General features: G+C 41.2%; 1 protein-coding gene across 13 annotated transcripts in view; it reads right to left on the bottom strand.

The window, feature by feature from the left end:
- The window catches only part of kiaa1109 (KIAA1109 ortholog), a 102,577-nt gene that overhangs the window by 28,216 nt on the left and 58,664 nt on the right, over positions 1–15,697 (bottom strand). For 7 of the 13 annotated variants that reach the window (XM_019888553.1, XM_019888559.1, XM_019888561.1 and 4 more), the window contains exons 52-68: positions 13,651–13,701; positions 12,538–12,744; positions 11,882–12,117; positions 11,507–11,751; positions 11,287–11,392; positions 10,832–10,929; positions 10,556–10,744; positions 10,287–10,455; positions 9,895–10,106; positions 9,216–9,299; positions 7,179–7,377; positions 7,004–7,063; positions 6,680–6,906; positions 5,209–5,385; positions 4,619–4,749; positions 4,311–4,434; positions 4,071–4,183 (exon numbers count right to left, since the gene is read on the bottom strand). In XM_019888553.1, the coding sequence (XP_019744112.1) occupies positions 4,071–4,183; positions 4,311–4,434; positions 4,619–4,749; positions 5,209–5,385; positions 6,680–6,906; positions 7,004–7,063; positions 7,179–7,377; positions 9,216–9,299; positions 9,895–10,106; positions 10,287–10,455; positions 10,556–10,744; positions 10,832–10,929; positions 11,287–11,392; positions 11,507–11,751; positions 11,882–12,117; positions 12,538–12,744; positions 13,651–13,701 (2,628 nt within the window). The remainder of the gene's footprint in view (positions 1–4,070; positions 4,184–4,310; positions 4,435–4,618; positions 4,750–5,208; positions 5,386–6,679; positions 6,907–7,003; positions 7,064–7,178; positions 7,378–9,215; positions 9,300–9,894; positions 10,107–10,286; positions 10,456–10,555; positions 10,745–10,831; positions 10,930–11,286; positions 11,393–11,506; positions 11,752–11,881; positions 12,118–12,537; positions 12,745–13,650; positions 13,702–15,697) is intronic. The other 6 variants (XM_019888564.1, XM_019888566.1, XM_019888565.1 and 3 more) reach the window with 4 other exon arrangements.

Below are 15,697 nucleotides of genomic sequence, written 5' to 3'. Positions count from 1 at the left end.
GCGCCGTGTAATCGTACAAACTTTTCCAAAATGGACCCCTCTAATATATATATATACACACACACACACACACACACACACACACAGTCAAACCTCGGTTTTCGACCATAATCCGTTCCAGAAGACTGTTCGAAAACCGAATTGTTCGAAAACCGAAACCATGTTTCCCATTAGAATCAATGTAAATTTTTTTAATCTGTTCCAAGTCCAGAAAACGACTTTTTTAAAAGCATTTTTTCAGCTATTTTACACCATAAGGCATAAACTGTATACACGTGTAATAAGAGAGCAGGTAACAGCAAACTACAAACATTTTGTATGTTTTATTTTTTACCAATTTTAACATAAACATTGACATTGTCACATAAAAATTGATCTCTCTCTCTCTCTAAAAAATATCTCTCTCTCTCTCTCTCTCTCTCTCTCTCTCTCTCTCTCTCTCTCTCTCATCATGACAATTGTAGATTACATTCTTTTACACCTTGAATTTATAAACCCAAAAGTAATGGCTGTCACTATGGACGCTCTGTCTGTAATCTTACACTACGGTATGAGGTAACATCCCTCCATCCATTTTTTTGAACCGCTTTATCCACACAAGTCCAGTCTCGTCCACATTAAAAGTTTGCTGGGGAAGACATTCCCCGGCCTTGATGAGATTTTCAAACTCAACTTTAAACTTTTCGGCAGCTTCCTTGTCTGAACTGGCTGCCTCCCCATGACGAATCACTTCTTTTCCTCAACTTTTCGAACCATCCTCTGCTTTAAAATCAAACTCTTCAGGAGCAATGCTAGGATCCTTTTTTTTTAATCAAATCTCCATACAATTGTCTTGTTTTGCCACAAATCGTATCTTGGCTAAGACTGTCGCCTGCTTGCTGTTTATTTATGAAAATAAGCAACCGTTACTCCACTTCCTCTAATATTTGTGGCCTTTGATCACTAAACACACGAGATCCTTTAGCCACATTAATGACTTTATGATGGTCTTTCTTTTTTAGGATGCTGCTGATTTCGACATGCCGAACTCCTTAGCCAACACAGACACATGCACACCTGATTCATATTTCACTATCAAATCTTTCTTAAATTCAATAGTTTTGCGCACTATTTTACTCTTTTTTCAGCAGCTTTACTACTTCCACTTGCTTTCTTTGGTGCCATGCAAAAATAACAGTCCAATTTGCGTCGATCTCAACAAACACGTTTGCTTTTTTAAAAATCTTTATTGAACACGTTTGCTCACAATGGACGCACAATGGACGCTCTTTTTTTTTAAATCTTTGAACACGTCTGCTCACAATGGACGCACAATGGACGCTCTTTTTTGTTTTTTAAATCTTTGAACACGTCTGCTCACAATGGACGCTCTTTTTTTTAATCTTTGAACACGTCTGATCACAATGGACGCTCTTTTTAAAAAATAAAATAAAATAAAAAATCTTTATTGAACACGTCTGCTCACAATGGACGGACGCTCTTTCTTTTTTTTTAAAAAAATCTTTCATTGAACACGTCTGCTCACAACGGAGGCGTCACTTCTTCGTCAAGCCGAGGAAGCGTCACTTCCTCGTGTAAGAAAGTCGAGAGAAGTCGAGTGGCGCATTCAAGTGTGCTCAGTTTGATCGAGAACCGAATTTTAGTCGTAATCCGAGGCATAAAAAACTCCAAATTTTTGGTCGAAAACCGATTTAGTCGAGAACAGAGACGTTCGAAAACCGAGGTTTGACTGTGTATGTGTACACACACACACACACACACATATAATAGTTTTGCATTTTTCATTTGTAATTGGGTTTTATTTTCTTTTGATATTTTTAATGTATTTTTTTTAATTGAGTTTGAATTTGTTTTTGAAGGTTTTTTATATATCTACACACACACACACACACACACACACACACACACACACACACACACACACATACACACACACCACAAATACAAAGTGCATGAAAAATACGATTCATCGCCGCATATTATGCAGAGTGGGCTTGGTGCGTGGGAATCTCCCGTTGGGATGAATCCGTATTTTAAGTCGCACTCCTGATACTGTCTATTAAATGTATCCTTCTTTTTCTTGGAAGTCGTGCGCTTCTCTTCTGTCTCCTGGCTGGGCCTTTTTCCCTTCCCAGAAGGCGTTTTGTGTTTTACTCATTTTGCTAGCTCCTGTGTTTCATTTTTGCGGTAACCTATCATGTGACTGAGAAGCACGCCTTGACCTGCGTCAAGAGTGACATACTGTAGACAGATGTAACAGAGAATCGGGTAATTGTTTCCAAAATAAAACATCTTTCAGATTCGGAAATAAATAAAACCGAAGTCAGATAAGTAATTTATTCTTTCTGTGCAGCCCAGTACCAACTGACCCGCAGACCGGTGGGTGGGGACTGCTGATCTAGAGTATCTGTTTTTACCACAATAGGTTTAAAAATAAATCTATAATTCTACGCCCTGTTGCCATGCTGTGCGTAAAGGAATAGCAGGCAACTGTCCATGTGTGCAAGTACGTGGCTGATAAATAAGATAAGATAACGTGTCTGTGCTCACAGACGACCTGTAGTTTGTGCCGATGTTGATTTACGTGTTTGTGCACAGGCGCTACTGAACAGTGACCAAACAAAACACATCCATTCATCAAATGAGTTGAAAATGGAAGCGAAGAGCTATATTTTGAGGATAAATATGTCTGCATGTGGCTTTATGTAGCGCTGTTTGATTTCATAAATGTAAATGAAGACAGAAGAAATGATTACCGCCGCAGCTTGTAATGTACGCCGCTGGTTTTTGAAATCGGAAAATATTACATCATAAGCAGATATAATCATTTTTTCCCCTCCACTTCCTGACTGGAGATCGCCAAGTTTTATTTATTTATTTATTTTATAGGCTATGCACATTGCATTTATTTATTGATGTGCTCATTGCATTTATTTATTGATGCATTGATCATGCATTATGAAAAGTTGGGTATGTTGAAGTGGTAAAGCCATCGATTTGTTTGCATTATTGTTGTAATCTGTGCTGTAGTTTGATTTTTGGGGTTACTGACAGCATAGCAAGCATATGGCAATATGTTGATGACACTTGTGTGGCAGAATTATGTTGCCATGGTGAATGCTTACAAGACTACATGTCAAAAGTATTTAGTAAGCTTATACTTATACTATTTGTAGTCAATCTACCTATCAGAAAGACATTGTTGATTTGAGCTCTCGGCCGATTACAAGGTAGCGAACGTTGCCATTTTCCTGTTCATTTATTTCTTTATATACTAATTACACACTGTGCTGGTTGCTACCATAAAAGATATCCGTAATGTAATTTCCGAAAAAAATGAAGACATTTGAAAAAAAATTCATGATCACTCAAAGCAAATAATTAACACAATCATTCCAAGTCAAAAATGTATATACGGTACTTTAACTATAAACCGCGACTTTTGTCACACGCTTTCAACTCTGCAGCTTATTTAATGAAGCGGCCTACATAAAGATTCTTTTCATGGCCACCAGGGAGCGCTCGAGCATAAAAGGTAAGAGTGAGACAAGTTGATATTTATGTGTCGAGGAAGACGCTCTCATCTGTCACACTGAAAACAACCGAGTTGACACGAAAGCGTGGCTGGTAGAAAGCCTAATCAAGGAATGGTTGACCGAGTGTTACGGCAAGCGAGGATTTTTTCATCCAAAATAAAAAGCATTACTCGAGGGCAAACAGTGACTTTTATGGGGTTTTTCAACCAGCCCTCTTAGTGCTTTTTTACTGCTGTGGTGCTGCCGCGTAACAGGAACTATATTTGGAAAGAAAAGTTAAGGTATGTTATTAAAACTTTGAAAACGCTTTCTGTGTACCGTTTTTCTTTGTAAATATCTTATGTTAAAATGTGGGCACCTGCGGCTGATAGAAAGGTGCGGCTTATGTGTGTACAAATGGTTTTTCCTTTAAAAATGTACTGCGTGCGGTTTATAATCAGGTCCGCTCTATCATCCGGAAATCACGGTACATCCGTTACTCATGCCTATCCCACATCATTTCCATAACATGACTGAAGACTTGCTTTTCATTACCTCTGTCTGTCCATCCTTTTAAGAGGTGGTCGACCAGCGGCTGCCGAGATGCTTTTGGAACGGTTATAGCTTGGTTTGTAGCCAAGACCCCACTTATCCTTTAGAGAGGCCGCCTTGAGGGAGGCAAAAATAATAACGTCAGAAATAGTTCCGTCAACATATCAATGAGACACACACATTCTTGAGAAAGTGACTAGTGAAGTGAAAGCTGCAGTAAATGCAAAGAGTAGGACAGCTCACCCTCATGCTGGAGCGACGCAGCTTTTTCCTGACATCTCTCCTGATGTCATTGACAGCCACAGACTCCAGCTGTTGATAACGCTGAATCTCCTGGTTGATAGTGCCCTCACTTGCTCCCAATTTTCTAAGATGCAGAAATTCCACTGAGTTCAAACTTTCAGAGGGGCATCTCTCACACCAACCGTTTGTTCTGGTTGGATTGCAAACTTTTAGTTTACGTCACAGAAGCTCTTCAGCATTCTACTTAAGGCTCGGCTGTACTGCATCTAGGGTCTCATCTTGATAAAGTGTTGAAGTAGGATGCCTACTTGAGGTCGTCGATGACTTTGGCCTGTTCGTTCAGCTCTCTGATGTCCACCACCCTCTTGGTAAACTTTCGACCACGCACGTCAATCAACTGGTTTCCCATGACCATCTGCCTTCTGGGATCAACTGCCTCCTGGTGGGAGAATGGAATGTTACGACTGATCGTGGTAGCAATTCAACCCACAAAGCCCTTTTATATATAAGTCCAGTGTGTGCCCAGAAGGTGCTTTAACATGTAATTGAGGTGTGTTATTAGTCTTGTTACAATTCATTCAGGGTTGAGTATACTTTGTTTTCAATAAAAGTACCGCCACCATCACCACTCCACTCAAAGTGAAAGAGGGAAAAGTGAAAAATCTTTCCCATGATTGTCACATGAATTTATTTAATTTCACCCAGGATTAAATCTTAATAGTGGATATCAGTATGTGCAAATGCTAAGCAATGCTACTTTGAAGCACTTTTTATTACATTGCTCAGTATTTTTTGACTCCACAACCCTCATTGGTCAGCAGTAGGTAGCAGAAAGGTTCGTCATCTTGGAAGCACTTTTGTCAGCCCAAAGAGTTTAACGCTATAGCTAGCTACATACACAAGCCCAGGAGAGAGGTCTTTGGGCCCGGGTACTGTCCGCTCGAAGGCGGGGAGATGGACAGTTTAAGTAGTCTGCTGGGACTGATACACTCTGGGGCCTGGGACTGAGGCCCAGGATGCGGTTTACCAGACGTTTCTTTAACGTCAGCCGTGGGCTGAACTGGCTCTCTGGACTCTGCAGGAAAACGGCAGGGTCAAACGCATTGACAGAATGAAGATTTTCTGTAGAAGCTCTGATTAAGTTCTGTGTGGTTAGTTTTCTACAAATGTATTGCTAGTCCAGTGAAATAACGTCATTTGGGAGCTTTTTTACAATATTTAGATCTTGTTCATTTGAACAGTATGGCACTTTCACACATTCTAGTGTAAATTATTTCTCACAGGTGGTCAACTCAGTCATCACAATTCCGTCTTTTGGCATGGGAAAGCACAAATGTCAAAATCCATTAACCTATTCCAATAATCTGTTTTTGATGTTCAAACTGTACGATCTGGAATAAGAATGAGATCCTTGTCCAGTGAGTGAAGTTTTGGACTTTAATGGACTACCAAAGACAAAACGATGCACCCACGTCAAAATCAGGTGGCTAAACTTGCCACTAAACTATAGGTGTTGCCATTATGAGCTTTCAGTAAAAAGTACACGACTTAAGTTTTACACACAATAGGATAGGAGACCAGTGGTTTTAGGCTACGTTCAGACTGTACTCAATTAGGATTTTTGGGTGGAATCAGATTTTTTTTTGTGCAATAGTTGAAATTACATATTGACTGTGAAAGAAGAGACATCACTCGCAACATGGTCCGGAATGAATCGGATCTTTTTTGTCATCGCAGATAAATGCAACCTGTCCGGTCAGACTGAGGTTGCATCGCAAAGAATCAATACGTATCTGATCTATGACCACATGTAAAAGTTTGGATTTGTGGTTTTTTTTTTTGGGGGGTTAATAAAAATTAATCAGATACGGGCCACATATGAGCAAAAAAAATGTATTTGGGTCACATTTGCCTGCAGTCTGAACGTAGCCTAACCCCGGCCATTTCACTCTGAGTGCATTCTGAAGCATAACAACACTTAAGCATTTAAAAAAAGAGCAATCATGTGCCAACTTATAGCGATGACTACAAAAGCATTTAATTACTTTTCTGTAATGCATCAAATAAATGTCATATATATATAAAATCACTGAACCAGTCAGTGGTTCTATTTCCATATTACAATCGTAAAGTGTGCTCTTATATGAAAATAATGTATTTCTGCTTGTGGATGACTTATAGGCAAGACAACAGTGTCTACCATAATTTCTTTCTACACTTCCACAGTAGATGTCTAACGCTTGCCATATTGCAATATTATGGTTGTCTGATATCATATCCGACACTGAGATAAAAGATTGGCTAAACTTAGCAGTGGGAATGATAGAGCAATATTTGTAGAGACTCTCACAAAGCAGGTATTTACTTACCATGTGGATGGTGGGTGACATGGTGTCATCTTCATCCTCATCTGATAGGTCCACCATGTTGACAGAATTGAGGTCGGTGATGTCTTCTACGTCTTCCTCCCCGGTCATTGATGTCAGCGTATTACCCAGGGCATTGAGGCGCTTGCCAATGTTAGGGTCCATGTGAACATCAATGCCACACATTTTCCAAAGCACATTCAGGGTCCAGGTACCAGCACTGCTGCTCTCTGATTTGTTGAAAAGAAAAGAAAAGCCAGGGTCAAGGATGAAATACTTAATCTTATTGAATTCTGGTGTGTGATCCATATTTTATTGAGAACTTGCCAGCAGATGGTTGCCCCGTGGTCCGAGAACACACTTCGTATGTGCCATCAGGGACTATACCTGAGTAGTCATCACAAACAAATGCATCACCCGGGTGAATATTTCAGAGGAGAATAGGATGAATTTCTCGATGGCCAATATTCTCCGCCATAGAAAATGATTTTTTATGACTTACAAGCATTCATGACTAAATCTCCACGGATCTCAGGTTTCCAGTCATCCCAAGAGGTCTCAAAGCCTTCTGCAAAGCGGATGCAGAAAGTCTTGAAGTGGCCTTTGCTAACCAAGGACTCAGAGGAGCAGGCGGTGATCAGTGTACTCTCAATAGTCAAGACCAGAGCGGAGCTGGTGTCAAAATCTATGCTGTGGTTTGCCTGGCAAAGCACCAAAGAGAGGGAAGGAAATGTGTTATTTGGACTTGCAAGCAAAACACTGTATTTACATATTTGCCAGACATCCATCCATATGTTAGGCCAAAAACAGTGGAACCTAGTGATTTAGCTTTTAGATTTTTGTCAATTTTGATGGAAAAAAAACTCTGCTCATTTTACCTGAATTCCTGAATAGACTGTATAATAACATATATAAATTCATGGATCATGGTGTTAATGTCTGTCTCTTCCATTTGTTCGTTATAGCCGATAAATAAATGAATACCATGAGAAGGGCTGCCAAGATTAGTTGACTAACCACGACTACCTTGAGAATTGATGGTCGAGAATTAATTTATAGGCCAAAGCGTCGTGATGCAAACAGAAGCATTGAATGTAATGCAGTGACTGGCACAAAGATACAAGTACACATGCTATGAGTGGCAGTAACACACCACCAATGTGGTGAGATGGCCAATTTCAAAAGAAACCTTAGATTCCCAAATAATATCTGGGCATCAATGAGGAAGTATGCTTTTATTTTGAAGTTGCTCCCGGCAGCTTGTTGCAGCATAACATCTGATTTGACTCGTCTTCCTGAGTGTACTTGGGGCATTTATATTCCCATCACAGATTGTTGCCAGTGAGGTCGATAATGCAACGTCCTGAAATCAAGTGCAATCGCTATTTAAGGACGCCAAAATGCTGACGTTGTGTGGTACTCTTGCTCACGTTTAGCGGCGGCGCCGGCGATGGTGGCCAGCAGCTTCATGGCATGATTACTTTTCAAAGTCGGTTTAATGAGTACACATTTTGATGTTGACAGCCTGACACAGTTGCCGTTCCAACTGCTCACTTATTGAGCAAACCAGGCTTACTCAAATATGCTACTGTATTTCAGAGGTCACTCCTCTTAATTCTTTAAGGATTTTGTCTCGATTAATTAATGAATGTATTTTTAAATTCATTTATTTCACCAATTTCAATACCTTCACCATAAAAAAAGACTTGGTGCACAAGAAGAGTAAAATATATTTACAAATATTTTTGTATCTATGGATAATTTCATAATATCGTTGGTTGTTTTGAAGTGCTCTATAAATACAGTTGAGTTGAGTAGCATCAGTGCAACTGTACATCGTGTATAGTTTTTGGTTCCATTTTAAAATGCGGTAAACAGTGACAGATTAAAAAAACAAAAAAAAAAAACAGAAAGAAGGCCGCAGTATTGCCTTCAATTTAAGTTGCACAGTGATTTATCAAGATGGCAGGAATGCCGGTACAAGCTACCAAGTTTAATACAAGTTGAATGTACTACCATCCTAATTGTCTTTATTATTCATTTGGATATAACTAAAATAATTCAAGCTCAAAGCACATGATGTATAAGAGCAGCTGCTTGCTGGTGCCATATGATATGATGCGCCCACTGATCGCGACCACTGTTGGTGATTATCAAAATTATAGTTTGTGGTATCCCTAATCATGAGACAAATTGGATGAATTAAAAGCAGGAATTCAGATAAGATTTTCAATTCAAAAGGATTGGCATGAAAAATAATGCAATCATGAAAATATTTAATTTGCATACTATCTTTTTACGAAAGTAGCAATTAAAGACCCACCCTGAGAACCATTCACACACCACCACCACTATGAGTTATGACAGCTTTCTGAATTTTACTCTTTTGGAGTTGTCAGCATTTTATTTGGTTAATTTTAACCAGAGAAGAGCAGTGCAACGAACTGTAATTTCAAGAGATTTCAACAAGGTTTGTTAATCAAAGTTAGCCCCTGTCCCCCAGCAACCCATCAGAAGTAATATACACAATGCAGTTTACTTTTCGTGCATTTTTATGCGGGGCTTTTGATGTGCAGGGCCCAGATTCAGGGTTGGTGCCTTCAGCAGTAGTTGCTTGTCCTTTCTATGGAAATAATTAATGACAAATACATGTATATACGTACACACGCGCACGCGCGCGCGCACACACGCACACACACACACACGCACGTGCGTGCACTCACACACGCGCGCGTGCGCACACACACACACACACACACACACACACACACACACACACACACACACACACACACACACACACACACACACACACTCAAAAACCCTGTTTTAGTGAAGTTGTAATGCTGTGTAAAATGTAAATAGAACTGAAGAGAAATGACTTGCAAAACCTTTTAAAACTACATTTCACTGAATACACAACAAAGAGAGGTAAGATAATTAATGGTCAAACTGAGGAACGTGATTCTTTTTAAAAATATGTTTTCATTTTGAGCCTGTTGCCTGCAACACGTTACAAACCAGCTTGGAATATGAACATTCCTGTCTTTATAGCCTATTCAGTTGAACAGAAGTTGAAAAGGATTTGCAAATCATTGTGTTGCTTTTTTGTTTGTTTTTTTGTTTGTTTACATTTGACTCAGCATCCCAAATTCACTGGAATTGAGGTCTGTATAAAATAAGGTCCAAGTCCGACAATATACTGTACATCTGATTACCTGGGATGCACTGGTAATGGGCAGGCAGATGCCCAGGTCATTGACAGTCAGTTGAAGGAAGAGGGTGCTGAAGGCCTGGGCTGATGTCTGTTGAATACCTGGCAGCTTGTCCACCACCTCTTTTGTGGCTACATGAATGTCTTTGTTGAGCGCCAAACGCTGTTCATTCCAGTTGTCATATGCTGCCTTGTAATTCAGCCAGAATAGCACAGCTGCCGGAAGACACAAGAATCGGATACATAGAACTTTTCAGCAATGTCCAAAATGCACATAAGAACTAGACGTTCAGAAGAGCAAACAGGCAAACCCCCTTACCCAATCTGCTGAGATACATAATCATCTGATGGACTTTGGTATTTGACATGAGAAATAGAAAAAACAAGAACGCTGACCTCTGTCAAATGCCACCGGCTGGGCGAAAAGAATAGGCCTGTTGAGTGTGATGAGAACAGCCTCCTTGTCAGACGAGCCACTGATCTCCTCCTGAAGAGCATTTCGCAGACCAATTCGGGTCCGAAAGTATGCTACCTGATGGAAGTCTGAGCCAGCCTCTTCATACACCTGCAATCGGAAAAGTGGGTTAATTATCCCCTCCCCACAAAAAAAAAAACCAACAAAAAAACCCTTCAGCAAATTAGGTCAAGGATGGCGGTATTTGTACCTGGTGCTTGACTATTTGTCCAAGAGCCAGGTGGAGGTCAACTTGACACTTGCCAAAAAGTTTCAGGTAACTGCTGCTGCCACCAGGCTGAGCCTTACATTGGATTCTGTTGGATAACTCGAGCTCAATCAAGCCGGTCTCAAAGCGGACCGCTCTCATTGACGGGGTGGTGGCGGTCATTTGGATTCCCTGTGAGAAGAAAAGGTCTGGTTGAAATTGTTTGTATGATTTGAGTATTCTCAAGAATACTGACAGACAGATATTGAGTAAAAGTACCTTGAACATGAGACTCAATGAGTACAGCAGGATTTTGGGCTTGTCTGCGTCGGTTGAGGTGTCATGCTCATTCCACAGTGGGATGGGCTGTTCGACCCCTGCCGCAATCAACACATCCAGAATGAGTCAAGATCACACGTTCTGAATGACCACTGTAATCTATTGGGTTAGCTGTGCGACATGATTCAGTATTTTCAGATCACAATAAATCTTACTTTGTAAATATTGCGACAAAATCCAAGGTTGTGGAGAGAAACCTAAATTTTGTGACACTTTGTGTTTTGTGAAAATTATGATTGCAGGGTATGAAGCAGCAAGGGCCACTGCTGGTTAAAATTTTATCATATAAAACAGACCGACTTACTTCCTCCTAGAGGAAACGGAGCCTTTACAGCAGTGTTTCCAAACTAGCCAGATTGATAACAGTTGAACATATTCGCGTTTGGTATGATCACCTGACACCTTCTGGATGACCTCATTGACCTCCTTCATAAAAACCTTCTGCAGGAAAACCAGGTGGTTTAGCAGATCTGTGGTCAGGTTATGTTCAAAGGAGCCAATCTACAAATGAGAGGGAGAAGTGAGTGTCAAATGTCACGGTCACTAATTATTCCTTGAAACGTCATTCCTTAATCCCTTTGCTGGGAAACAACTCCTTGAGAAGTGATTTCCCACCTCAGCCACACAGCGCAGGTAGTTGCCTTGGAGATAGTTCCCTTGCTTTGCAGGGAAGTCATCAGCGCCCCAACCCTGGTCAGAATGACTATCGTGGTCCTCCATGATGTACTCTCCAGACATAGTGACGGGTGGCAAGGTGAGGCTCGCTGTAGGTGGCATGGTGGACATGTCCACAGGAGACACTTTTGATTGAAAGCATAGCTTGTGGTTTGGCAATTCAAAGGTGAAGCTGGTTTGGGCTCCTAAAATGCAAACATGAAGAACACATTACTTTCCGATTATAGTCCTCTTAAAACCAATCACGACTTTCAAAACGATCTAAATGTTATCGTCTGGGACCAAAACACTGGTATGTAATGTTTTTCGACAAACCTGTCATGCCATGGCTTTTCATGCGGCCCATTTTGTACTCAGCTTTCAGTGAGGGCAGCAGGGCAGCGCCAATGGTGATGCCATCCATCATGGCGCTGAACTTGAGCACGATGGGCTTCTTTTCGAGGCCTTCTGGAAGCTGAGGGAACTCATTGGCCTCAACAGGTGTCTGATTGATGCTGGAACCTTTGTCAGAGGGCTGTGGGGTGGGCGTATCCTCCCTATTAGGGGGTTGACTGTTGGGAAAGATGCAATTTTCACTCAATTGATTAAAAGAAGCTCAGTGAATTAAGTGGTTCATATAATTAATGTGACATGGATGTATTGCTTTTAAAAATGACCCTGCTGAAAAACAAGGTTTGTTATATATCATTCGTTTGCTGCAGGTAAAGGCTGTTGATGAGTGTATTTCTGGATTATGTTTGCAGGTTGTTTAATAAACTGAGAAACTAGTATGTGGATCTCTTTGAACTTTAAAATAAGACCATATACTGGCAGTGGCAGAAGAGTCAACAGAGAGCACACAATAATGAGCAATTCAGACTAATTAAAATGCGCATTACGTCATGTGTCGTATTTAAGAGTAGTGTAGGATGTTCTGTATGGATCCCAGTGAACATATTCTTTAGTGGCGCAAGGCCCAGCAGCGGACATACACATTAGATGGCTGTCGGATGAGGTCAGAGATCTGTTTGGACAGCTGATGGGAGCTGCGGACCATCATGCTGTGTAAAGTGGCTGGGTGCTGGGGGATGTTGATCATGATGGCTCCCACTTTGAAGACCGCAGCATTATTAGTTTTCAGTCCACGCTGGGCGCTGTACAAGGCCTGAGACTTGGCGATGTTGCACTTAACCACAGTTCTGCAATGCAGAGAGAGAACTGTGATGATTACCAGTACTCATAGTGGAAAAGTGACCTGCTGCAGGTGACAGAAACAATATGAGTGGATGAACAACTACAAGAAACATGCAGATGTATTTTTTTTCCCACGCTGTTTACTACTTAAAATATTAAAGAGATTTCAGGAAATTACACTTGCATTGACATCTGATAGTTGCTATAGCATTATTTTGTTAGCGGGCGATTGTGAAGACCATCAACACATGAATAGCTTTTCTTAATAAGACTGTTTTTGAGTTGATTGGAAAGAGAACGAGCATTATAAGTAAAAATGTGTCCCATGCCATAAACTTGTGGCAAGTTTATACACTTTCCGAGTCGATAAAACGAAATGTAAAAAAGTCCTGTTCACTGGTTGGTCAAAACAAAAATTACCTGCACTAATTATTATGAGTGCTACCAGTAGAGGCCAAGCATAAGAGTGAATGACTATGTCCGCATCAACCACAATGTCAACGCACAAAAGGGATTAACACTGGAATCTAGAAAAAGGCCAGGTTAATGTGACTGCACCCTGATCAAGTGCCATATTAAAAAAAATAAATGGAAAAGGGTCATGAATTCCCCCCACCCCAATATTTGATTATTGGTGAAGAGAAGATCACATTCTGCTTCAGACTCAATATCGCGTTACATTCTTCTTCTTCAGTGTCTTCAAATGAAATGCATGTCGATCAGTATATGGTCAGGGAATAAGAAAGGAACAAGATGGCAACACGCCAACAAGTATCGATGTCTAAAACCACTGAAATGGCTTCATGCACACATACATGTGGAATAGGCATTGCAAACAAATGATGGAGATGCTTTGAGATTTCGAATCAGACATTAATGCAGGTGAGGCCTAAATAGCAGCAATAACATACAGAAACTCTTGTTTTGCTGTGCTGGTGGGAGAAGTTGGAAAATCCTCCAGTCTATGCATGTAAGTTGTTGGAGAAAGAAACAGAAAAAAAACAAGAAAAAGGAGAGCAGAGGAAAATGTAAAATAATTCTAAAGCATTTACATATAATGCTTCAAATGTTTTGTTTTAATCTTTTACACGCAAACGCATGTGATCCGTATGATAGTACAGTATCATCAAAAAAACGCCGATGGCAACTGTATCACGTATTGTATATTATGAAATCAAGATATCAAGAACTCACCTACATCTGGAAGCGCTCCCTAATTAAAGACTGAAGTTCACACTTCAATGGTATATTTTAGGCGTAGAAAAAAAAGTAGTGTGTTTCCGGTAACCCGACCGACCGAGAATTTCTACGTCAAAAAAAAACTTTATGGTCGGCATTTTTTTCAAACAACCCTCTACATTTTTGTGTAGAGGGTTTACATCGGTGCAAACTCTCGCGATATTCACGTTGAGCGCGAGCGTCGTTTGCCCTGTCGTCTGTCAACAACATTGAATCATGGCGGAGGCCGCGATCTCCGACAACAGTTTAAACCGCGTTTTCTGTGTTACAGTCGCATGCTCGCACCGTAATGTAAAGAAAATAGCATCCATTGATGTATCGAAAAAATTCAGCGAACTATTTGATGAACACCACGGGCCGAGTAAAAACCGAGGGTGCAGGAGGGCGCAGGAGGGCGGTGGCGGAGGCGGCGGCGCGCACCGGCCCCCCGAGTCCGGAGCGGGGAGAAAACTAAATAGGTGGCGGCGGCGCTGCCGGCCGCGGAGTGGCGGGTTCAATGTCTTCTTGTTTTATGGTTATTTTGTTTAAATTTTTGATGGGAGGGGGAGATTAAAAAAAAAAAACTTTGCCTGACCTACCGACCCTATGCTGAAATTTCATGTTACCGGAAACACACTATCTTTTTTGTTTGGCCTTAAATCAATGGCATAACATGCACAAAAGTGATTTTGGAAAACTGTGTTTTCAAACATCATTTTCACTTCACTTAAAGTTTTTCCTATGGCTCGAAGAATTGTATTTATCCATCCATCCATTTTCTAATCCACTTATCTTCACGAGGGTTGCGGGCGTGCTGGAGCCTATAACAGTTGTCTTTGGGCAGGAGGCGGGGTACACCCTGAACTGGTTGCCAGCTAATCGCAGGGCATAAATAGACGAACAACCATTTGCGCTCACACTCAGACCTCGAGACAATTTAGATTGTTCCATTAACCTGCCATGCATGTTTTTGTTTATTTTTAATGAATGAGAAAACTCACACATGCAGGAGAACTGGAAACTCCACGCAGGAAGTCGAAGTAGGAATCGAACTCTGCACCGCTGCACTGTGAGGCAGATGTGTTAACCAGTCGTACACTGCGCCGACCTAATTTTATTTATCACCGATGAAATTCTAATGTCATTTTATGTTCAATAGCACTGAATGAATTAAAGAAAAAAAGCTTCTTAAGAGATATCAAAAGACTACAAAAAAAGTCATTTACATTCTCGGTTTTGAACAGGGGCGGCCCGGTGAGCTAGTGGATAGCGCGTCGACCTCACGGTACAGAGGTACCGGGTTCAATTCCAGCTCCGGCCTCCGTGTGGAGTTTGCATGTTCTCACCGGGCCTGCGTGGGTTTTCTCCGGGTACTCCGGTTTCCTCCCACATTCCAAAAACATGCATGGCAGGCTGACTGAACACTCTAAATCAGGGGTGGCCAACCCGCAGCTCGCGAGCCGCATGCGGCTCCTTGGCTGGTTCCATGCAGATCCCGGGCTTTCACACGATAATTGTCGAAAAAGCCTAGGCGATGGCGCTGCCATTCAAAAAACGGTGCTTAATGCATAGAACGTACTACTTGACTGACATAGAGGGCAACCAGTCAGATGACTGAATCACCGCTCATGTGCAGACAATGGCGCTAAGTACTAAGCTAGTCATCGAATTACCTCTGTTTTTAGGGCAGGGGTGCCCAATACGTCGATTGCAATCAACCAACTCGACCGCGAGCGGTGG

This window comes from Hippocampus comes, unplaced genomic scaffold (assembly GCF_001891065.2).
Source record: "Hippocampus comes isolate QL1 unplaced genomic scaffold, H_comes_QL1_v1.1 scaffold405, whole genome shotgun sequence".
NCBI lineage: Eukaryota > Metazoa > Chordata > Actinopteri > Syngnathiformes > Syngnathidae > Hippocampus > Hippocampus comes.
Note: the sequence above shows the minus strand (reverse complement) of the source record. Positions and strands in the feature narration are given on the sequence as shown.